This window comes from Amphibalanus amphitrite, unplaced genomic scaffold (genome assembly GCF_019059575.1).
Source record: "Amphibalanus amphitrite isolate SeventyFive unplaced genomic scaffold, NRLGWU_Aamphi_draft 001269F_arrow, whole genome shotgun sequence".
Classification (NCBI taxonomy): Eukaryota; Metazoa; Arthropoda; class Thecostraca; order Balanomorpha; family Balanidae; genus Amphibalanus; species Amphibalanus amphitrite.
In genome coordinates, this window is record NW_024882762.1 from 112,699 (window position 1) to 137,411 (window position 24,713).

General features: G+C 51.5%; 4 protein-coding genes across 11 annotated transcripts; 1 reads left to right on the forward strand and 3 right to left on the reverse strand.

The window, feature by feature from the left end:
- The first annotated feature begins 584 nt into the window (after positions 1-584).
- On the forward strand, positions 585-17,452 carry LOC122371682 (E3 ubiquitin-protein ligase FANCL-like). The gene is made up of 11 exons (XM_043348184.1): positions 585-870; positions 6,237-6,361; positions 7,078-7,182; positions 7,526-7,582; positions 7,927-8,102; positions 9,696-9,804; positions 10,017-10,170; positions 11,590-11,714; positions 16,043-16,270; positions 16,755-16,826; positions 17,214-17,452. Exons 2-11 carry the CDS (start codon positions 6,269-6,271, stop codon positions 17,241-17,243), a joined length of 1,149 nt encoding a protein of 382 aa, XP_043204119.1. The 5' UTR covers positions 585-870; positions 6,237-6,268; the 3' UTR covers positions 17,244-17,452.
- LOC122371681 (actin-interacting protein 1-like) lies at positions 3,141-5,524 on the reverse strand. Its single transcript, XM_043348183.1, has one exon. It carries the CDS (start codon positions 5,374-5,376, stop codon positions 3,577-3,579), a length of 1,800 nt encoding a protein of 599 aa, XP_043204118.1. The 5' UTR covers positions 5,377-5,524; the 3' UTR covers positions 3,141-3,576.
- Positions 12,995-15,401, reverse strand: LOC122371680 (papilin-like). Its single transcript, XM_043348182.1, has one exon. The coding sequence runs from the start codon at positions 15,373-15,375 to the stop codon at positions 13,423-13,425; it is 1,953 nt and encodes a 650-aa protein (XP_043204117.1). The 5' UTR covers positions 15,376-15,401; the 3' UTR covers positions 12,995-13,422.
- Positions 17,439-23,929, reverse strand: LOC122371683 (histone chaperone asf1b-B-like). 8 transcript variants are annotated; one of them, XM_043348189.1, is made up of 6 exons: positions 23,829-23,921; positions 21,944-22,016; positions 21,199-21,293; positions 20,373-21,002; positions 19,801-20,004; positions 17,439-17,936 (listed from the first exon to the last, which is right to left on the reverse strand). In XM_043348189.1, the coding sequence occupies exons 4-6, from the start codon at positions 20,535-20,537 to the stop codon at positions 17,682-17,684; spliced, it is 624 nt and encodes a 207-aa protein (XP_043204124.1). In that variant the 5' UTR covers positions 20,538-21,002; positions 21,199-21,293; positions 21,944-22,016; positions 23,829-23,921; the 3' UTR covers positions 17,439-17,681. The 8 variants fall into 8 exon arrangements, with proteins under 8 accessions (XP_043204124.1, XP_043204126.1, XP_043204128.1 ...); XM_043348191.1 differs by lacking the exon at positions 23,829-23,921 and adding an exon at positions 23,782-23,824; XM_043348193.1 differs by lacking the exon at positions 23,829-23,921 and adding an exon at positions 23,637-23,681.
- Between the last annotated feature and the right edge of the window lie 784 nt (positions 23,930-24,713).

Sequence of the window (24,713 nt, forward strand, 5' to 3'; positions counted from 1 at the left end):
TAGTGTAACACTCGCATCCCATCAGGGTGGGGCCCGCGCTTCACAGTTCACACTTCACATGTATAAAGGAAGATTATGAATGTTCTCGCTGGTGACTTGAAGCGATGTAAAATGAGTCGGGAGGGTATGGAAGCAGGAAACTAGCTGAGATCTTATGCCCATAGGGCCCTCGACCGCATCCTCGATCGAGAGCAGAGGCGGATCCAGCTCAGAGTTTTTTTTTGGGGGGGGGGGCAAACCATAACAATTTATCGATTCTTTCCATGCCTCGTCCATAGGCGTAATGTTAAAATTATGCCGTTGGGGGGGGGGGGGGCAAATGCCCATTTTGCCCCCCCTCTGGATCCGCCACTGATCAAGAGCATCATATGTCGGACAATTATGTCCTCCGGCACGGGCGCCGCACAACTCGTTATAGGAGTACCTAGGCATCCTGAATAGCCAGTAACAACCTCTTATCTAGGGCGTAGCATGAATTATTCCTAATAAATAGCACGAAAGGTAGATGTTTCATTCTAGATAACCTCTTGTTCAAACGATGCAGCTCGTTTTTCTTTCTTGGCAGCATTTTAATGCCTTTACTTACCACAGCCTTGCTTACCACGATGTAGGTTACCATGACAACGACGCGGGGCGATCGGTCACCACGTGCGCGTGTGGGGACAGTGTGGGGGTTATGGTGTGGGGATTCGTATTTATATACACTGGGGATTTGCAAAATGCAATGGCCTTGGATTCGCACGGGTTTCGAATCCCAAGGCTCTAAATATCTGTCATTCTAATACATCGAATCTAAAGTGTATTTCAATTTATAGTCGCCATGGAAAAGTGAAGGCCCGGGGACTGTCTGCAATTTGCATCAATAAATAGGTAAGTATCGAGGCGTTTTCAAAAATAATCGCTGTGAGTAGCTCTGGGATGGCGCTACAAAACTTGAAAAAGGTGGGAAGCATTTTTGTTTTGCTTTCCCTAATCTCCGTCTTGTGCTTTGCAAAAATAATGTGGAATAAGTGTTTCATGCCTATAAAAATTCAAGCTATTGCAATTGGTTCCCTCTCATTGATTTATAAATTGTTGGTTTCTTGAAGCCACTGGAAGCTTTGCAAAACTGTAGTTCAAGTTAGGCATGATTCTCTCATGCCCTAATCTGGAATCCATCAAAAAGAATGTATGGTTCTCATTGAATATTTCAAATCTTGAATGTGAACAATTTTAATGCTAATAAAGAGCACATTTTATCCTTGGGTGAGGCCTCTAGAGCAATACCAATTTTAGGTGAACCACCAATTTATCTCCATGGTTGTATCATGCTGGGTGGAAACTGGAAAGTCACCCAAAGTGAAGTGATCAATAGCACCCTGAATATAAGATGACTTTTTAACTTCTCAGTGATGTCATCCTGGGACACTTCAGCAACATAATCAACTTCTTGAGCAATGAGCACTCAAGAAGTTGAATCATGACATATGTCATCAGGCGGTCATGAAGCTGATTATGTGATGTCAGAGCATCCCATAGCCCAAAACCTGCTAGATATTACAATTTGGTGGGTACATATTTTACCCAAAAAAATATGAATGGTTGTAAACAGACCTGGATGCCTGATAAAGAGCACCAGCCACCAACTGTGTAGAAATGATCTATCTAGGAATGATATCACAGTAGGCCATCTTATTTTTAGCTACTCATGGAAGTGGATGCATGCATGAATCATTAACAACTGGCAGAAATCATTAATTTTAACAGGGAGCATTATTTATATTATTTTTATGTTCTCAGACACCCACGTGCAACGAAAGTTTATTGCCGTCGGTTCGAAAAATGCCGTCCGTAGCATGAATGACCAACTTCATCGTCACGGTCAGGTCAAAGCATAAGTGGCATTGACCTGAAATTAGTGGCCTTGTCAAAAAAGTATCATTTGATTGACGTGAGCATGACAAACGTGACTGTGACGAAACCTCGGCTTCGCCGGCTTCGCAATCATTTTTGGCGAACAATTCACCAAAAACCGATCTCTTACCTTAGGGCATTTGACCTGACATCAGAGGTCACCGGATGACCTGAGACATCAAAACTGGGTAGGTACCGATCGCTGGGTCTCGTAACTGCGCAATCGCTGTTTTTTCCACTCAAAGTTATAGCTCAATTTGGCGAGGGGACGTTACCCCCCACCCCCACCCCCGGTCTTTTCGGGGCGTGTGTAAAAACCGATTGGTCCGGCGACTGGCGACGGCCAATCCGTCATAGACTGAGGAAGGAGACGTATAACCATAGTCCATACGCATAACGTCTCTCCTGACCGCGGTTGGCAACAATTCGAGAACTACTGTTGCGATCGCCTTGAAACTTCATGTAGGGTCTCTAAAGCCCGACATCAGTTTTACATGATCTGTGATTTTTTGCTAGGTTTCCTCGACACTTATTTTCCCACAAGATGCCTAATAGAGACGGGATACCGGTGAGACGGGGACAGAGACGGAGACGCGGGAACGCTCAGACGATAAGGGAGACCTAGAGGTCGGTCTGTAGGAAACTGGAGCACACCAACATGCCACTAATAAAATCCAGCACTGGCGGCAAGCCAGCTATTCGCAGCGATGTTACGGCACCACTGGCAAGCTGTATCGATTGGATTGGCTCCCCTTCAACTTGGTCGATGTTTGACTATTCTGCTTTATCTAGGACCTACCGTTAACGGTTTCGTGTTCTTCATGGTTCGGAACTCTGGAATCTGGGTTCCTGGAGGAAATAATTTTGTCGCAAGTTGCACCAGCCATGCATGTTTTTTTTTCCAAGTATAAGACACCATAATTCTCGTTGATATTTCACAAACAGCCTATCGACCCTAAACAGAAGCTAGTCGATAGCATAACAGCAGTTTCTTCATACTTTCTATCTCCAGTAAAATAACGTTTTGCACAAATTGATTCGCAATATCGATTCCAATTATCTTCTAGTTATATGTAGATAACCTCACCCGGTGCCACCTGTCCTAGAAGATGATATATATAACGCATCTAATGACAACATCGGCGATAAAAGGTTGCCGCCGGACGCGACAATCTCACCGTCCTGTCAGCAGGTTGTCTCTGAAGCCTTCAAAATGGTTTTAAGCCCCTCTCGTATCACCGGCCAAATCTTAAAACTGGTATATTATATAACTCTATTCATCCACCAGCCAAGCGACTAATCACGACACATTCGAGGAAGACTCACAGCATAACTTAAATAAAAATTCACAACGCTGTTGGGATAAGGGCCAGATTACCTTTGATTCGCTGTCAACTAGCGCTCGCTCAGCGCGGACATAATCAGATAGACCCGAGGTGCGGCAAAGACGCGCGCGTGCGGAAACTCTCCTTAGCGATACAGCATGGTGCGGCCGCGCTGGGCTGCGCGGCACGAGCGTCGAGGCAGAGCGCCACTAACGGACGCAGATCACACGCTCAAGGCACGGAGACCGGGCGGCGCGCGTTAGTACAAAATCAACGACCTCAGGCCGGGCGGGTGGGCAGGCGCGGCCCGATAGGCTTTGGGTTAAGATGCGTCTCGGCAGGCGCGCTCACAGCTGGCTCACATGGAGACGTCCCAGAGGCGCGTGTTGCAGTCCTGCCCGACGGAGACGAGCGTCTTGTTATCGATCCAGGCGACGCGCGTCACCTGGCTCTGATCGTGCGCTCGCTTTAGGATCAGGTGCTGGCGCGGGTCGCGCGCGCTCCAGACGATGACGTTGGTGTCCAGCGAACCAGAGGCCACCAGTGAGGAGTCTGGCGACCAGGCGACGGTGTTGACCTTGGCCGAGTGGAAGGCCCACTCCTGCGGGTTGGCCACCGAGTAGTCCGGCAGCCGGTAGAGCACCACCTTGCGGTGTCCGTCGCACGCCACCAGGAAGTTTCCGTCCGGCGAGTAGGCGGCGTCGGTGACAGCGCCCTGATGCTGCAGCTCCTGCTTGAGTGTGATGTTGCTGCCCGACACGCCGTACACGATCACCTTGTTCGAGTCCTGCGTGCCGACTGCCAGGTCACCGGACGCGGCATCGTAGGCCACCGCCGACGGGTCATAGTCGATGTCGAGCGAGGCCACGCGGCTGCCGCCCCGTAGCAGCAGCACCTCCTTGACGGTGACGACCGCGATCGTGCCGTCCGAGACGGCGATGGCGCGCGGCTGAGCGCCCAGCGACATGCTGTCCGTGTAGCCCAGCTTCTGGAGGTCCACCGTGCGCAGCGAGTCATCATATCCGATGGTGTAGAGTGAATCACTGGTGGTAACTGCGCCACTGATGAAGTTACCATGGCCATTGCCTGCCACACGTTCACTGGATCCAGTTGCTACATCCCACTGGGTCACGTTGCCATCATGGGATCCAGTGAAGATGTGGTTGGAGTCCTGGCTGATGGCGAGGGCAGTGATTGGCTTATTGTGCCCCTTGACGACCCTCTTGGGCTGACTGGGGTTGTTGGGATCCAGGTAGGTGATGAATCCATGCAGGCCAACAGTCAGCAGGTGCTCTCCCTGCCACAGACAGGAGTACTGCTGGTCTTCAACAGTACTTCCCATGCAGAAGTCAGTCACCAGAGCCCTCGTCTCCACATCCCAGAGTTTGCATGTTTTGTCTCCAGATGAGGACAGCAGCTGTTTGCCATCAGGACTCCAGGCTACAGCATACACTCCTCCCTTGTGGGCTGGGGAACCAACCTCACCAACTAGGTCAGCAGTCTTGCCATCATAGATGAAGATCTTGCCATCAAATCCAGCAGAGGCAAACAGCTCCCCATTGGGGGAGAATCGGACAGCCTGCACAAAGCGGGTGTGTTCATTTTTGGTCAGCTTGAACTTGAATGGTGGTCCTTCGAAGAAGCCCAGCGAGTTGTCTTCACTGCCAGTGATGATCCTGAATGGCCGTGCAGGCCTGTAGTCCACTGTGTTGATGATCTTGGTCTGGCCAAGGACCTCTCCGACAGAAGTTCCTGTGTCAGCCATGAACACATGGGCATATTTTTCCCTGCCATTTCCGACAACAACTATCCTCTGCGAGTCAGGTGACCACGCGATGTCTCTGATCTCACCAGAGATGGGCTGGAACTCATTCTTGAAAATGTGCTCCAGGTTCACTGTATCCCAGATTCTCACCTTTCCAGATGCATCACCCGATGCAATGTAAAATCCACTTGGGGAGTACTTTGCAACTGTCACAGTTGTTGAGTGCTGGGTGTAAATGTCACAAATTTCCGGGTTGTTGATGTCTCTGATGTAAACACTGTTGCCATTTGTGTACAAGAAATTATTGCCTTTTGGGTCTCCTCCCAAAACCAGGGGCGTTCCACGCTGGGTGCGAGGAAGCGAAGCGAACGCGTATTTCTTGCTGTAAGACATGGCAGTCTAATACTTTCAAACTAAATCTTAGTCTAACTTTTTCTACTTAAATGCAAAAATGGACCTAGAAAAAGCCGGGCGTGTCCTCCCTCCTCCCACAATCAACCGCAAACAAACTTTGCCGCAGATCGTCAGTTTTGTATCGAAAATTTTGTTACTTGATAGTGGTGGGCAAGGTATCGTTTCTGAGTCAAATTTAAAATACCCTGAGATTATAGTAGTAATTATTTATCTCTTTTATCATCAGGTATGATTTAAATTATATTTTGTTATTATTTTCCAAAATAAAAAGGCTTACATTGTGTTGTGACTGGATTGTACTGGTACTCGCAAGTATTTGAGACCATCTCTTTGCCGTCGCCGGGAGTCGACGCCTCCAAATATGGACACAAGTCGGGCCCTTGGTCGGGCCTATCCGTTCTCTGACTATACCGGCTATACACCGGATACGGGATACGGCGGCGCTCACTCTGAGAATCTCAGCAGTTTTGCCGTCGACGATTTGTACGAAATTATCAGTTATTAGATGACAAACAGGTTGATATGACAGCTGCATCGACCCGAGAAAACTAGAGCCTAGAGCTTACGCCAAGGAAAACGTCAGGTTTTCATAGCTTTCGGGTGCTGCGGTGTGTGAGTGAGAGGGGGGGGGGGGAACCGAAAGACATTGCTACTGAATATTGCTGCCTGTCGTCACCTCCACCCCCTGATCCCCTTGTAAATAATTCAGGCTGTACTAAAGTGTGGGATTCATAAACCGGATGCTCCACACTTCCCCAAATTTCTCAGATGATTCTCTTGTTATGCGGGCTAGCCATTCTTGCCCGAGGCTTAGCTGACCTGAGCTCCACTGGCTGCAGGCGTTACCGGGCAGACGAAGGGAAGCCGGAGGATGGACGAGCCGTCGCTGTTCTCAGAGTTTCCGTTTCTGGTCCGGCTTCGCTCCACCGGCGGAATGGTGCTGAAAGGTCATCTGGTGGCGGGGGTGAGTCGCCGGGCCGGGCCGGACCGCTCGGCTGGCACGGGCGGGCGGTAACCAATCGGTCCGATAAATGGGGTCCCAGTCATCGAGTAAACACCGCACGAAAATCGTAAATGCTTCTAAATGGAAGAGAGACGCGTTCAATTGTACATCTTTGACCTGCATGAAAACAGTCTTGTATGGTCATAATGGTGTCAATGGTCTGTATGCCACCTTCGATCATTTGTGTATATTGGAGGTATCGTTATGCCATCTCTATTCTCCATCATGTGAAACTATCAACCGTCTGTAACCGTCTGTCTCTATCCTTTCGCAATCATGTTACGATCAACGGAGCATGTCTGAAGTGTCGATGAGTCACTGTCTGCCTCGTCACCTGGGGCGTTCTATCTCCTCTCTGAGAAGTGACTCATTGCAGTGACGTGATTCACGCATGTAGTGCTAGTGTTGCAACTCTGTCGCCTGCGTCACTGGGACGTTTTTGCCGTCCACAAATAACACTGAACGAGTTTTTTTTTTTTTTGTCGATAGAGTTCCGCCCTGCCCTTACCTCAACTCCCGGCATTGTAGGGTCGCTGATTGTAGGGTCTCGCCGTGTCCCTAACATTGACCCTGACTGCCCCTGGGTCCCACATTGACTCTGGCCCCCTATCCTGGCCCCCTACTCCCCAGCGGTAGATGCATCATCTAACCGATCCAATGTCCCGTCTGCCCACCAGGGTCGGTGGTGGCCGCTGGTGGTGAGTGTGCCGCACTACCCGGACCTGCGCCACCTGAGGATCACTACCAATACGGAGAGCCCGGCGGAGCAGCCCGAGTCGCCGGTATGGAAGGACTTCAGACATACGACGGGTCGGGGTACCGTCAGATAGACGAAGGGCCGGCCGGTTTGGCGGCGGCTGGGGACGGGGCAAATGGCATTGGATCAACGCAGAAACCGTCCTGTGCTGGAACCGCCAACTGCGATCAATTAGCCGACGGATCGGTGATGTGTGGCTTTCTGGATGAAATAACGTTATACAGAATAACTTCTTGGACCGGGCTATCGAGATCGGTGTCGTTTGTGTCGTTATGCATTTCAGTTTTATGTGGGGATAGTGTATGAGATATTTGACCTTGTTACCTTTGGAATGTTGTATTTTTAATACGTTTTCTTGTGACTGACAGGATTTGTCTCGGTGCAGTTCGGTGTATGAAGCCGTCAAGCTATATCGAGACAGCCTGGTAAGAACTACTTAGTTGCAACTCAACGTTTCCAAGCAGAAATCGAGTCACGATGGACGATGACTTCATGATTGCCTACCCTGGTGAAATATTTGCTGTTATCGTTGCTTGTATTCAAAGTGAGGTGACCTTTTCCATATTGAATTTAATTAAGACTTTTATAACATTATGTTGCTCCTAGTGGCGTTGGCCAAGTGATTATCACACTCACATCGATAACAATTTTTTTTTAGAATAGCCTTGCTGTGACGATCTCCGTTCTGACTCTGTTTCGCACTTTTGAAGTGTTCTTGTCGCAATACGTTGCGTGCAGCTGATGCTGCATCCCCGCCCGTGTGCCGCAGTCGTCCCGGCCGCCGCCGCCGGACGATGGCGCCACCATCGCTGACGAGGACGACTCGGCTGTATCCGCTCTGCGCAGTCACATGACCGTCCGGCGGCAGCTGCGCGAGCTGGGTACTCGTCACGTGACTGCCTCGGCCAGTGACCTCAGCTGGGTCACACTCAGCACGCTGGACCGGTGAGGGCGGCTCCGAGGGGATGGGGGAGCCGGGTGACGCAGATGGGAACTTGAATGGCCAGACAGCAGGGTACTGGTCTCTTGAGAATATAGAGGAGTTCTAAAAGATTTAGTTCAAGTGGCCCCCTGACGACTAGCCGACTAGCCTCCGACTAGCATTTCTAGCGACGCTTCGTCCCGGCCCGCCGTCTCCCGTCTCTGGATTAGTGTTTCATCACGCGTGCCGTGTTGTCTCCCGTTTCCATCGGACTTTAGATTATCCGCCTTCGGACTAGGGGCTGCCGTCCCGTTTCGTTCCGTCTACACCGTAGTGTGTAGTGTCACCGTATCCCGTCTGGTGTGATTGGCCACCCGTCTTCTGCCCGTCGTGCTGTCGCCTGTTTTCTTCCGATCTACAGTATACCGTCTCCCGTTGTCGACCGCTTTGTCGTCTCTGACTCGCCGTTTGTCTCCGTCCCCTATTCTGGTTTGAACGGTCCCCTGTCTCTGTCCGCCGAGCGACCTGCCAGCTCCCTTCTCCGTCTGACTGGCGACCCTCCGTCTCTTTTCTTCGTGTGACCAGCCTCCCGTCTCCGTTAGACCTGTCATCTGCCGTCTTCCGTCTCCTTTGGAAGGTCGGCGGTCCTCTGCGTCCCCTCCGACTAGCGTTACGTCTCAGTCAGACCCGTCGTTTTTTTACGGCTGCGTCAGACCCAATGTCTAGTCTCCCGAGTCCCGTCTGCTTTTGGACCGGTCTGCCGCCCGTTATAATTCCGCGCGGCCGGAGCGGTTCGTCCAGGAAGTGCTCCGGCTGATAGCAGTCTGCGGCGCGTGGCGCTGGCCCCGCCGCCGTTTCCGCGCTGAGGCCCGGCCGGTGGTGGTCAGGGTCGATCCGGCCGCGTGGGCGCCGCCTGCGCACAGGAGATGGCGCAGACGCGTCGCCGCAACTGTCGCGGGTCGTGGCTTCCGCAGGAACCGGTGACCCATATCTGCTTCTGGACTGAGGAGCTGTCCTGGCGGACCGGATAGGCTGCGCGCTGCCGCCGCTCGAAACGCTGCGGAAATAACTGAATTTGGTGGCAGACGGCCAGGAGCATATAGGTACCAGAAAGTTAAGGTGCTCTGCAGTTGCTTCATTAGCTGTAACTTACTCGACCTCAGTTCGCAATGTAGCATACCCAAATGACGATATTTTGCTGATCCTGTGCTATTTTTTTGCGGCTATCAAGTGTTGTCTTGCTGTGGTTGTCTTTGTTCGTGTCGCGGTTGCTGTTTTGCATGCAATACGTCAGTGGTCATGAGGTCATCCTGTTTGTGCAGCAGCTGGGGTTTCCTGCCCGGTGCGCTCGGTGACGCAGTTCGTGCCATTGGCTCAGTCTCAGCCATCACTGTTTACCGTTTTGTGGCTGCCTTGTCGGCGTTCTTTCCGTTTGCCTGGCGCCTGTCTGCCTAGCTGCTGTATCATACACAGACTGGCTGTGGAGTTTACATTGCCCGCGACTCTCCGATGTGTGCCTTCTGTGTTCTGGGCGCTGACTTGATAAAACAAGGTCAAAGCCCGCCCGGCCCTTCTCAACCCGTCTGTTTGACCCTTCCCGGCTCGTCTGTTCCCAGCTCGGCCCGGCGGCACGCGATGACGCTGAACCTAGCCGCCGACTACCCGGCCTCGTGTCCGCGAATCTCAGCCGACCTGCCGGTCGAGCTCACCGTCTCCTGGCACAAGGTCAGTTGGTATCTTACATCGACTGATAAGACTGATGGACTGATGAGTGATGATACTTATTGGTCATGTCTTGCTGAATCTATAGGTACTCTCATCCGTCACTTCTTATTCCGTATCGTTTCTTTAAGTAGCCGTTAACCGTAACGTACATTTGACCACCTATATGGCTTCCACTGAGATCCACTGACGACTCTATTTCCATCATATCGCAGGGCAGCACTCTGCTGGACATCTACCAGCGTTTTGAGGAGGCCGTGGACAAGTACCAGGACTTTTGGACGGCGCTGGACCGGCTGGACGCTCAGCTATGGGTGGTGGACCCCGAGAGCCCCTCCAGACGAGACACCCGACGGCGCATCGTCATCAGTGAGACAAAAACATCAGTCATCAGCCCAGAAATCGATGTGGGCTTGGGGTCTACCTAGATAGTAGATGGTGGAGTGTAAAGCGATTAGGTACCGCAATATGCACTGCACCACAGACTAGTCAAATGAGCCGGGGCGCTAGGGGGTGCGGGTGGGGATACAGTCGAGACGTGAGCCGTCTGTGACATCATGCGATATTTAGTTCTCGGCCAGACTGCAAAGTATGGCAATTTCGACGAGATCTCGTCGGTGCGGGCTTGTCCGGCTGGTGCGGATTTTGGAGTGGTGAGGTGCGGATTTTGCCTGGTGCGGTGCGGATTTGGCTTGGACCTTGATGCGGTGCGGACTTCGCTTGGTCTTCTTACCCGGCCGGGTTTCCTTGTTGACTGTTCTTTGGAAAGCCCTACAAATGCGTGCCAGCCACGGTGACGCACGGTGATGGAGAAAGGTTTTAAATTTACTCTACGAACTAACAATTGCGGCAGAACAAATCCATTCTCGCCTCGGAAATTAACGTGATGACGACGTCATTAGAACGAAGACTGGTTGCAGTGGTAGATGTAGATGTAGATGTAGATCGGGGTATAGCCTTTGTAATGGCGGTAACTGGTATGTCACATTTGCGAGCAGCTGGTTTGAATTGCCAATCAGCACGCTACTTTGGAATGACGTCATTAGTTTTACTCATACGAAAGTTCGTTGGGGCGATTTTATCAAGGCTCGTCAAATTCACACGTGACATTTAGCATGTAGAAGGCCCACAGAGAGGGGAGAAGTTCCGAATGTCACGTGACCCAATATGCCCTCCGGCGCCCTTTTGTCACCGGCGTCCGTCTATTTGCTCTATTTCAAACTTCCGGTACAAGTGCGCGGCGCGGTCCCGTGGTGAGCGTTGCTCGTGAAACTGAAATTGGAGGGGGAATAATTATAGTGAGATGAATGAAGTCCCTTGCATTATAATTGCCTGTGGGTTCGGTGCGCATATTTTGGGCCCTCGGCTCGCTTTGGTGCGGATTTTCCGGCTCAGTTTAAAGGGTTGGTGCGGATTTTGAACTTGGGCCGGTGCGCCTCGTCGACCTGCGTGCCATACTTTGCAGTCTGGGTTCTCGGGTTACCTTTTCGGAATGTGCAGACAATCCTGAGTCCTGACAATAGCATTCTGTGTTGGTTGTTAACGGCTCCTCTGTCTGTCTCCGCCTTACCGGTTGGTGAATACTGGGCAGCTCAACATAACGATTGGCCACCCGCGCTGTGGAGCAATATATCACCCTTCCACGTTAGTTCTGAAAGTAACAGTAGGTACACCCTTCTGTCTCCAGCAGGCCTTGGAGGTGATCGTGGGTCATCATGTCCTGTCCCCAGCTGCTGTCCTGTCTGCCGACTGCCAGACGTTGACTGGATCTCATTCTGTCTCCTTCAGGCGGTCAGCTTTCCCTGGAGGTGACTGTGGATCCTCTCTACCCGTCGTCAGTGCCCGGCTGTCGGTTTCTGGGAGCGGAGACGGCCGCCGCCGCTCTTCGAGACAAACTGGCCAGAGAGATTGACGTGAGTTTATTATGCGGACACTGCGATAGCTTCCCATCCTGCCGGACACACCAGATACATGCTCTGTGACGTCCAATAAACCAATACCCATACACTCGTGGCTATGGGCTTTAGACACTCGTGGTTAGAATGTTAGACACAACAGTGCACTCGTGGTTAAACTTAAATCATGGACCTAGCGGTATGATCGCCTTATGCTCATGCCTCCGCCGTCCTCTCAATATTCTACCACCCTGTCTGGTCTTCGGCAGCGCCGCCGCCGCCGCTGCCGCTGCGGTTAGCCACCAGCCCCGGGTGACATCACTGAGCCGCGCCGCCGGACCGGACCGAGCCTATCTGCGCCGCACGCAGCTGGCGGGTGGATGGCACCGCCGTGTCCGCCGGCGGTGGTCCGGTTTGGTTCGTCCGGCGCGCGGACCAAGGCTAGCGGCCCGTTTTATTTTTATTTGTTTTTTGGAGACTGAGGTTCGTATTCTTCTTAGATGAATGAAGGAAATGGAACATAGGAATGGGATATTATGGTCTGTGTTCAGATCAGTCGACTGTTGGGAAGAAGAGTGGAATTGCTACATCAAATCATGCATCATTATAAGCATGATCACAGTCGTCAAGTATATGCTCAAATGCAGTATAATGTTTAAGCCGAAGAATACGGTGGTGCTTTGTGCTGAACAAATCACGCAGTTCTTGAAAGATGCGCTTATATAGATATTAAAATTGGATGAAAACAATAGCGTCTTCACTTGTTGGAATGGTCCCTCAAATCTCTGCCACTCAAGGGGCTGCCAAAACTACGCAAAAAATGAATGTCCATTCGCCAGTTAAACGTTTTTTTTCATGTAGGTTATTGACTAGCGCAAAACTCCTTTTGCAACTTGATGCTATCCTGTAATAACTAACGATCTGGTGGTTCCGAAAAAATGAGGTCGAGTCTAGACGCAATCGAATAATAAATTAGTGCTATGATTATTGTGACCATTGCCTTCGGTGGTTAAATGATTGCAGAACAAACCGTCTTTTGTCTAATACATAAACCTAAAGTCAACAAACTTGCAGCCAATATTGCAAATATGAGGGCCTGGCCGCCTGAGGACCTGTAATTTGAAAGTTATGTAGTGAAACGTAAAACGAGACGCTTTCTGGGTGCGTGGGTGTTGCACTGTGTGGCAACTTTCGACTGATACGCTGTAAAGCGTAGTGAAGCTGCGATCGATTTATAAAGAATGCCTTCTGGAAATGCTGCTTGTGCGCTGAAGGTATTGATTCTGAAAACAATCATAGATTGTCATTTGTTGTATTTTCTTTGCAAGTTCGATCGGACATTTGAACGCCGAACACATTCGTAACCAGGCTCTTAACTGGCGCACGCTCCGCAAAGCCAAAACTAAGCACGTCGACACTGGTAAATCACAACGTAGGTCATGCATATTCTCCTCGAGGCAGTGTGTATTAGTTCACTATGGCAGTGATGAGGGTCAAGTTATTCTTTGAGCGCAGATCTTCTATACATCAGCTGGCGATTGAGAATCCCGCCCAGCCAGTCCTATCGACCCAGGAACCATCATCCCTTCACCTTAGCCTTCTCATCGCCCCTTCACACTTCAACTGAGCGTGGACACGATGCCTTGACCTAAGCGCTGTCCTCTTTTAGAGCCTCAGAGACCGCTCTGCAGTTCCTGAGCGCGCCCCGCAGTCCCAGGTCCGGCATCTACTTGTATTCGTAGTCCTCGTAGTCTGCGTAGTCCGCATAGTTCTCGTAGTAGTTGTCGGGGAATGGCGTATCGGTGTCGATGCTGCCGCCATACTGGCTGTAGTCGTAGCGCCCGTAGTCGTCCGTTGTCGAGCTGGTGGTCTCCACACCGCCGCCGATGGAGTTGTAGTCGATGGGTACGAACGGCGCGAACGTGGGCTCGGGCGCGGCGCCGGGCCGGCAGCGGGCGGTGCACTCGGCCGCTGACTCGAACCGGTTGCCGTTGCCGCCGCAGCCGCTGTAGGTGAAGGTGAAGCACATGGTGAGCGCCGCGTTGAAGTAGTACCGCTGCAGCCGCTGGTCGCACGGACCGGCCGTCGGGGGAAGTTGACAGACGTCGGCTGGCGGCTCGGCGCCCGTCGACAGCGGGATGTACGCGTCGGGCTGCTCGGTGGGCTCGGCTGTGCTGGGCAGGGGCGACTCTGTGGGCTGCACCTCGGGCCCCCACCCTCCGCCGCCGCCGCCGCACTGGCGCTCGCACTGCGCGGCCGACGTGAAGCGGTTGTCGTTGCCGCCGCAGCCGCCGTAGATGAACCGGGTGCACTGGCCGAGCCGGGCGCTGTAGTAGAAGTTGGGCTCGTAGCCGCGGCACGGGCCCGGGTCGGCCGGCTGCGAGCAGATGTCGGTGGCCGGCTCCGGCGCCTCGGTCAACTCCGGCTCCTCCGTCTCGGTCTCCGGAGCGGTGTCAGGAGCGGCTGTGTCTGGCAGGGCGGGCGGCTGGGGAGCGTCGGTGGCCTGGTACGGCTCCCGCACATCCCCGCCGCGGTGAGGCATGTCGTGCTCGCTGTCCTCGTCTCCATGAGAGCTTCTTCCTTCGACTCCCTGTGAAGGTCTCCCCGCCCCGCCGCAGCGCTGTTCACACTCGGCCAGCGATGTGAACCGGTTGTCATTACCGCCGCATCCGCCGTAGATGAACCGCTCGCAGCCGCCGCGCGCTGAGTTGAAGTAGTAGCTGGGCATGTACGCCCGGCAGCGGCCCGGGTCGGCAGAGAGGGAGCACGGGTCGCCCGCCGGCTGCGGCGGCTCGGTGATGGGCGCCGGCGCTTCGGTCGGCTCTGGCTGCTCCTCCCTACCATAGTCAGGTCGCCTGTAGTCGGGTCGCTCCTCCCTGCCGTAGTCAGGTCCCCTGTAGTCGGGTCGCTCCTCCCTGCCGTAGTCACGTCGCTCGTAGTCAGGCCGTTCCGCCCTGCCGTAGTCAGTCTGAGAGCCGCCCGGCTGTCCCTCCCGCTCCCTGGGCGGGGCGTAGTAGGGCGGCCGGGTCGGCGGCGGCTTGACGCAGGCGGCTCGGCACGTCTCGGCCGAGTTGAAGCGGTTACCGTTGCCGCCGCAGCCGCCGTAGTAGAATGGGGCGCACTGCTGGCGCGCGGCCACGTACGAGTAGCGGATCACGTACTCGCTGCATCCGCCGGCCACCCGGTCGGGGAGGAGGCAGTCGGCGGGGCCGGGCTGGGGCACCACGCCGCCAGTGCCGCCGCCGCTGCCGCCGGTACCGGAGTCGGGCGAGACGCGGCCGCAGCGCTGCTGGCACTCGGCCTCCGACTCGAACCGGTTGGCGTTGCCGAGGCAGCCGCTGTAGGTGAACTGACGGCAGCCGCCCGAGGCCGGGTCGCTGTACCAGCGCGTGTGCGCCCGCTTACAGGCGCCGCGCACTGCCGGCAGACGACACAGCGCGTCACCGGACGGCTCCACGCACGAGCGCTCGCACTCGGACTCCGTGGCGAATCGGTTACCGTTGCCATCACAGCCGCCGTACCAGAAGCGCAGGCAGCCGCCGTACTCTGTATCGTAGTAGTAGCGCACGGCGAACTGGTTGCAGGAGCCGCGCGCCTTGGGCAGACCGCAGTCCTCCGGTGCGGCGCGCGTCACCGCGGCCAGCGCGCCACCCACCACCAGCAGCAGCAGCGGCGCCATGTTGCCGGCCGCCGATCCGTTCACGACTGACGAGCTGTCGGCGCCGCCGGAGCTCGGCAGACGAGAGGCCGGCGACGCTTCCTTCCGGCCGGCGAGCGACGTCTCGCGGCGGCGGTGGCGGCCTTGATAGGCTGCGGAAACGGGCGGCGGTTCTGGATCGGCACAGAAATCGTATGCCAATGCAGACCCTGCTGGCCGCCGACTGGGGAGGGATCCGTTAGTAGCATTTGGTGTGCCCTATTGTCTCATCCTTCCAGTCAGCAGAGTTGAGGCACAGCAAGCACTTTCGAATGCCTTGTGAGAGCCTTGGTGTTTCGTTTTCTTTTACGATGATAATCGGTATTTCTAAGACAGAACAATGGCTGCAAATATTTGTGATCTTTGACATCTGCCATTGAGCGACATTTCTCTTCCTTGGCTCAGGGCATATTATCTGTTATCAATGCATGGGGCGCAGAACTGTTTTCACCTGTTGAACGTCCATAGCTTATTAGGAGTGTCATGAGCTCTCACTGTCTGTCAACATTTATCTAAAATAATAGTTGTGTTCTTCAATGGCTGTTCTTCTGAAGTCCGTATTCATGATTGATTTCCGCTTCCGGGCGTTGCCCCACCCCATCTCTCCCAGCGCATTACTAGCTGCACCGCTCCCCCGTTCTTCCCACAGTCGTGGGACGAGTACGAGGGTCTGGTGGAGAACCTCGAGCGGCTGCTCTCCGTCGAGTTCGTGCGTCGTTCGGCGGCCGGCGTCGGAGGGGAGGCGGCCGGCGATGGTGGCGCCATCGCGGTCGACTGCGGCATTTGTTACAGTTATCGGTTGGAGGGAGAGACGCCAGAGCGGTGCTGTGACGACGCCCGCTGCGGCCAGCCGTTTCATACGTCCTGTCTGTATGAGGTAAGCGATACAGACCGATGTCCGTATCAGGCAGCGTCCGCTGCGGCCAGCCTTTTCATGATACCCTTTGTCTTTATGAGGTAATCGTTAGAATGTCAAACGAATTTGCGACGAAAAAAGTGTTTTATGCTGACTTGCTACGAGCCTGGGTCACTGACTTTCCGTGATGTTGGGTGGCGACTGGCGAGCCAACGCTGCAGCCAAATGGCGACCACTGAGCAGCAGACCGAGCACTCATAGTGCTGGCAGGAATCGTTTACACCTGTACTGCTTGCCCCTGACAGCCTAATATGATCTACGTAATGATTTGGATACGAAGAATGCCGCGTTTTATGTAGTTCGCTCGCGATAATGACTCGACACGTTCCATCTATTCGGGCAACTTGTTCTCTGTAGTCAATCAGCCCACTGCGTCATTTCACGCTGTCATCCATTGTAGACTCCTTTTACCACGTGTCATATGCGATGTTTGTGGTGTCCCCAGTGGCTCCGAGCGCTGCCTAGCACTCGGCAGACGCTGCGCACGGTGTTCGGCGAGTGCCCCTACTGCTCCACGGTACGTCCGACGTCGTAATCCGGCAATAGGTGGTCGATAGAGCGCTCTGCCTACCCACAGTATAGTAACTTAAAACAGTACTCCAAATTCATTTATTTTTTGTGCACGATGGATTGCATTACCGCATTGGGACAGAACCGCTCTATCGCAATATTTAATTTCCTTTTAATTAATATATCGTTGTGCATGCGTTACAAGCGTTTTTCTTCGCATTTGAGGATTGTTCTTTTCAGGCACGTTCTTTGTTTTCGGAGCTCATTCCTCTTCGTGATCATTCTAGCTCATCCCACCATAAGCTGAGAATGATATTTCAGTCCCACCATTACTTTTCCTCCCGTCATCGTGAACGTTGCGTAATTCATAGAAATATCGCTTGCCCTGTTGCAGCCCATCTCCTGTGAAATACCATCTGGATGATGGACTGGGACTTCGTTCGGTCGGTCATCAGCCTCTCAAGTCAACGACATGTGATCGATTCTCGATATGCCTGGCTGTCTCGGTCAAAGATCGGCAGTCATCTGCCCTATCTTCAGACGTGACCATGTTGTGGTAACTGTTGTGGGAGTGGCGTGATAATATGCAGCAAACAGTGCACCCAAATACAGTACGATGTAATGCAAAACAAAGTTTTATTGAGACACAAGCAGCAATAAGTCCAGGTAGCAATGACGCGACGCAGATCTCTCGGCCGACTCAACACGGCGGAGACGGATACCGCCTCCAGGAACGACGCGGCGGCGCCCCCTCCCCTCCCCTCTGCCCTGCACTCGCTCCGCTGCACCGCTCTACCTCTCATCTCCCGTAGGCGGCGCCATTAACAGCCCACTCACGGTCACGGTAATGACTTCCTGTCGCCTACAGCGAAAAGTCCATAAAGTCCTCGGCCGGCTCGACCTTTTTGGGTGAGGGCGGCGCCGGCAGCTTGGCCGGCAGGTCGAAGGTGTCTTCCTCCTCCTGACGCGGCGGCATCTGGTTGTGCACGGCCAGGTCGATCTGAGGTTTGGCCGGCTTCACGTCACCCCACTCGATCTTGAAGCGTGTGACGCGGGGACTCGAGGCCAGGATATTGCGCTGCATCTTGTCGAACTGAGGCATCTCGGGTGGGTTCTCCTGCGGGTGGGAGATTGAAGTGGCGTCAGACAATAGTGCTTACAATGGGTACATAACGACTTACTTTTGGCGATTAGCTACCCTGAAAATTATAAGACCACGGTAAAACACTAGGCAAAGGTTATAGACACATATATGTAGAGACCTGTCCTTTGACTGGCACTAAGCCAATCCACTCATTTGCGGATAGGTAGAAAACTTATTGTTTTCGTAAAGCGATGGCCATAAGTTTATATCGGAACAAACTACCGATATTATCTGAGACAGTCAGACAGCCGGTGGTTCCCGTGATAGCCCTTTCACTTTGCCACAATAGACGCCTACCACCCCCATCGTATCCCGCCATTTTGACTGCTATCCGTTCCTGAGGCGCCTCTGCACTGCAGCCCCACACTAATCGCCTCGTCTCACACAGTTCAAGGTCAGAACAGACAACCGACGGAGCCAGACAGCCGAGAGCAAAGACCCCGGTCCGCTGCACCCATCGCCGGCCAATCATCAGGCCCGCTTTCGTGCCTCCGCACCCTTCCGCATGGCCGAATGCTCTAATAAAATCCTGGGATGCATCATGCAACCACGAACTTCGTGATATCGCAAACCGTCCGTCTTAACAAATTCCAATAAGATGCGCATTCACTTCACGGAAAATCAGGTTGCGATCCTTCGAGTGCTTATAATCAGCAGCGACTCACCAACTAATACAGGATCGGGCGCGGTTCACCGACATGCAATGTTACAAGCCGACTTTAAGTATCCTTTTAGCCAGGGATGCGGAGCCGGAGCCGGAGCCGGAGCCGGAGCCGCCGGAGCCGGCATATTTTGCCCGGAGCCGGAGCCGGAGCCGGAGCCGTGAAACAATATAGCCCGGAGCCGGAGCCGGAGCCGGAGCCGTCAAAAAAGGGGGCGACTCCGGCTCCTTTTCTTAAGAGGAAACAATTATTTACCTAGTTCGGTTTGACAGTACAAGGCGTAAAACAATGTGGTATTCAAACTAGCCTTGTTATACAAATACAGAAGCAACGTGTACCAATCCCATCGCCTTTTTTCTTCCACCCGTATTTAATTGATCGCATAGGGGATGTACTGCGTAGAAGCCGGAGCCGGAGCCGCCGGAGCCGGAGCCGCCGGAGCCGGATCATTTTACTCGGAGCCGGAGCCGGAGCCGGAGCCGCCATGACATTTCACCCGGAGCCGGAGCCGGAGCCGGAGCCGATTTTTTTCTCCGGAGCCGGAGCCGGAGCCGGAGTCGTCTGAAATTTCCACGGCTCCGCATCCCTGCTTTTAGCCCATGGCTGAATACACTACGCATTCGGCAAAACAAAGCTACCTATTGCTGAGAATTAATCACGTCCCTCAAAACAACCCAGAACACCATCAAGCGCATAACAAATTAAAATTGACTTTAGATACTTGACCAGTCGGCTTTCCGAGGCTAGGTAGCGCTTCAGCTATCATCGATTTGTTGTGGACAAAGGTTTTGGGCGTGGGCAGGATAAAACCCGCAGGAAGCGATCGACGTGCCGGAAGAGCCATGACCTGACCGGCTACATTGTACAGCATTTACCACACACGGAAATAGTGCGCTGTGACAGCATTGGAGAAATATGACACCGTAATTTGAATATCAACGGCAGCCTGAAAATGTGCAGTCTTGACTCATACTGAGAACAGCTCGTTAAGTACTTTCCGGGAGAAAAAAAAAAAAAACGATGCAGCAGGCGAAAGCTGTTATTGGTGTCGCTACCGATCGCGGGCGGCAGTTTGCCCGCCCTTGTGCGCATATTAACTGCCCGTCCGCCGAAACTTCCGCCCGTGACCCGCATCCTCCCCCTCGCCCCTTCCCCATTACCCGTCGAGCACCCACCTTGAGCTCTGGGTCTGTGTAGTCGTTGTTGACGTAGTAGCCCACCCTGACGAACTCCTGGGCGCGGTAGCTGCACGTCAGCAGCACCACGGTGACTCCCAGCGCGTCCTGCACCGGGATCCGGGCCGTGTCCGGGTGTGGCGCGTCAAACACGAACATGTGCCGCCCTTCGGGTACCGGGCCCACGAACACCGTGTCCAGGACCTGAGAGCATCGGTAAGGGTCAGACACCGCCCCTCGGGGACTGGGCCTACGAATATCATGTCCAGAACCTGAGAGCATCGGTAGGGGTCAAACACCGCCTTCGAGAATGGGCCACAGGCAACGTGTCAAAAACCTGAGGGTCAATTAATCACAGAGATCCAGTTAACTACCACTTATGTGTGATCACAAAGAAGGCAATAGACACCACATAAAGACTGATGTGTAAGTATGTAGTCAACAAACATTGAACATTTGAGTCGTAGCGTCGTCACAAAGAGCACCATGCAAGCATAAACAGCATAAGCCCTCCGCCCTTACGCAGTTCTCTCTTTCAGTATCCGGGCAGGCGAGCAGTTCAATCTCCTCACCTGGTCATGCTCTTCGCTCTCCGCTGAGCCGACATAGATGATCTTCCACTCGAGGTCCTCGGGCAGCGGCTCGATCGCCTCGAATGTGATCTCGAACTTGAAGGGCGAGAAGTAGGGCGCCGGGTTGTCCAGCAGGCTGACGTTTGTGATATGTACCTTGGCCATGACTGTCGACCGAGAGTCCGTTCACGTACTGCCACCAGAGTCCGCTAAACAGGCTAAAAGCCGCGCACTCGCCGCTTTGACCCGACCGAGTCAGGGTATACACCGTATCAAAAACACCGCTATCACCGCGCCACCTCAGATTGCGCTACAGTACCACCTCCCAACGCCGACTAGACAGATAACTATATAAATTGCACCAGAAGTTAGTCCCGTGGTTGTCACTCCCCCACCGGTGTGGTTAGTACCGCTCTGCTGTGTGTGCCAGGCAGAGTGCCGTCCCGTGAGCTGCCAGAGGTTAGTGGAAGGGTGCTGGCTCTCGCGGGTCGGTCGCCGGGCGTCTAGCAGGCCTTGTGCAGGGTCCAGATGATGGTCTGTCCGGCACCAGTGACGGTGATGAGCGACCAGCCCTTCACCTCCAGTTTGTCCAGAACCTCACGCGGACTGGCGGGCGTCTGGTATATGTCACTGGAGGCACAGACACAGACGAGTGTGGTGAAGACGTAGAACAATGACAGAAACACGTTACAAGGCTGTAGGCTCACACCCCGAATAATTTGGATACGAGAACAGGTAACATCATGATATTGATGTGGAGTTTGGAGTAACATGTATCAGATTACGAATCCTAGGCCCTAGGATTCGTACTTACAAAATTACTTACAAATCGTGACCGATTTCTCTCAGTTTGCTCGCACCCAGATATTCCATCAACTCCGGATCCGAATCTTTATCGCCAACATTGGTAGGACCAGATTCCTGGGGACAAAACAACATGAACATTGAAAAACTTTACCAAATTTTAGCATGAAGCATGGAATGAAATTAAGAGGTGTAAAAACACTCATATTATATTCTGCATGACAGTTGTACTTCATTCCTGATTTGTATGTTGCTGATGCCCCCTGGAGCTTCTGGAACTTCAATCAATACCTATTTAGACTTTCTTCCTTGGCAAAATGTCCAAACTAATAATAATAATAAACCAATTTCATGACTGGCCATTGGCCAATTTCAAAAATAAAAGGTCATAGTTGTAAATATGTCAGCCAATGTTAGGCACATTTTCTAAATGCATTATGTAATTACAGCTCAAAACGGGTTCATGATGCATGTTGGCATCCCACATTTTTGTCCAAATATAATCAACCAAGTGATTGAAAGAAAACACATTATTCTGTGAAAATTAAATGGACTATGGTAGGAGTGGGATCATGGGATTACCACATATTTGGTTCATATAGGTTCACAGGCACTTGACAGAGCATGTGAGCAGCAAAGAATCAATGCTGAGGTATGCATATTGAGTCTCCCTAAAATCTAAATCTCTTCATACCCCCTTCAAACACAAAGCATGGATAATAACAACACAACATTTGACCAATCAGCTGGTTGATGAAAGTGCTCACCATTCTGATCAATGTAGAGATCATAAGGTAAGGCATGATTATGAGCAGTGGACAGTAGCAGTGCTTCCTGTAACTAGAAACAGACAGTGGCAGCACTGGGCATGATAGCATACAAGCAACAATGCGGCAGCCTAAAAAACTACAAGAGTCTAATCATGCAACACTGTCATCACCAGTCACCACTACACAGGAATGTTTCAGGACTAAATACAAAGTTCTGCATTTTTCCAGTGGAGAAACAAGTGGCCAATAACATACAAAGGGAAACAAAAAGAATGAAACATTTGTGATATAGTTATAAGTCACCAGCAAAGCTTAGGGGGAATATGAAGCAAGCAGGGCTGTTATAGCCTTACAAATGAGAAAGGGCTAACATGCCAGTCTAGCCAACCACCATCCACTGTTTTCCAGTATTTTATTGTTGTTAACCCAAGCACCAGTGTGTGACCATCAAAGTTGATACCATTTGTTCAGTCTTTTGGTTCAACAATGCACCACTTGGGCTCCTGGTTTTACTAAGGATGCTTGGCCTGCCATAATTATCATGAGAACCTGTCCCACTTTGCCCTTTGCTCTTAATATGGGCCAGACGTTGGTGTGTCAATGATTTAAAACATCAAAAATGATGATTGGCAAAAGGAAAATCAATATATGCTAACTTACAGTTCCTCATTCCTCTTCCAGTTCCTCCCTGCACTGATACTAATACAGAAAATAATTTATCTGCATTCTGCTTCCAAGACGAATATCCATAATAATAAATTATAATCACAATTTAAAGTACTCTGATATGCAGAAACAGCAAAAAGCTAATGAAATTAATGACTGCAATTGCCACTTATCCTGATGAAGATGCTCATATTATAATCAAACATTGATTTACGTTGCTATGCACTGAATCTTACATGCCTGAGATCAATAAAAATGCTACCTCAAAATAATGCAAGCTATTTAGTGGTTTCTATTGGTGGTGTTCTAACATGATAGATGGATTTGAAAGACACATCATGACCTAGCCTGCAAGGATGAATACCCTCAAAGCCACAGCATGCCAGACGCCAGTTTATTAGTAAAGTAAAAGTGTAGAACACAAAAACAAAGCTACAAGCAAACCACTGAGGAAAGACAGATAATCTGACTGGAAAGCCATAAATTTGAATTTTGGGAATGGTACAATGGAAGTTATTTAAACAAAATACAAATGTTACATTTGCACAACTCAAACAACATCAGAATTAGAACAGAGGAAATTGAAATCAGGGAAGAAAGTTTACCAAAAGAGAGGTAAGAGCAATTCCAGAGGTGAGAGACTTTGAAACGTCGTAACACCAAGCAACAGGAAAGAGTATAGAAATGCACGGCCAAGCTATAGTTCGTTTTTTCTAAGTTCGACCCTCACTGTAATCGTCTCTTTGAACACAGCACGAGAATTGCTAGCCGAATTATATACAACCCCACAGGGCACAGGGAAAGACAACTTGTCAGAAATTGTAATTGAACTAATCAATAAATCGCACGGCGTTTAATAGAAGTGTATATCATTGGTGTTAAAAACTTATTTGGAAAATATTATTCATATCTCCAGTACAATGTGCGCTAACCGGTTTTCTAAGTAATTCAGCTAGCAATTCTCGTGCTTTGTTCAAAAAGATGTTTACAGTGAGGGTCGAACTTAGAAAAAACGAACTATAACACGATCCAAGAAGCGTCCGAAGACCCTGCACCGCCAATCCTTGCGGTTTGCTAGCGATCTCGCACTTTATGAACGCCCTACGGCTCATCAGAAACAGCTTGGACAATGGACAACCAGACACTACAATCAACAGAAACGAACTAACCAGAAATGCATCTACAAGCCAGTATACATAAAACTCGCTCTACTCACCAACAAAACTGCAAAAATCCGCAAAACGACCTAACTCAAAACAAAATTGCCCCCCTAGCGGTTTATTGACGCGCTTTTGGTGATTTCGGCGCGAAATTGCTGGCCGTAGGTAAAAACCTTCGAAAAAGGAGCTTTTCCTTCTCTCAGTCCTACACTCCCTTGCGTGTAAAATTGAAAATGGTCCTCTACCTTTTGATAATATTTTTAAAATATTTTTAAAGAAATTTAAAAGAAATGGGGAATTAAAAAACATTCTTTTGCAAATTATTCACAAAATAAATTAAAGGCATGGCCAACAGCTGAAGGATATGGTATCACTATTCTGGGAACTGGCAGCCCATTCGAAAAACCAACGCACAGAAGGCAATTTATTGCGCGCAGGCCCATGTCGTCCCCTATCTCTCTGCGTGTCCACTAACACGAATGACGTCACGCATGTGGGCGGAGCTATGGGCGGAGCCTAACGCACGCGGCAGTCCAAGCCGCCATATTTGAATTTATATTTTAATAGAATCTTGCCGATATTTTGGGTGAAGTCAATTTATATGGATAGCTTGGTGACAGTTAAGCTATACGAATAATAATTTATTATGGATGTGCGTATATTCAGCTTGGAATTGCAATTAAAGTTCCGCACCGCATAGATTCGAACTCGGGACCTTTGGAATACTGCGCGGGCACGCTAACCACTACACTACCGCGACCGCGCGGCGGCCGGCGGCAGGGAGGCTGCGGAGACATGGGGGGACATTTTACGCTTTTGTGAAAAAAGCAAAAGATTTAGCGAAAAACACGTAATAGATAACTTGCAGAAAATTGTCTGCTCTTTTAGATAAGATACTTAAGTTTGATATATCTTGTGCAGACTTCATTCTACAGTGCTTC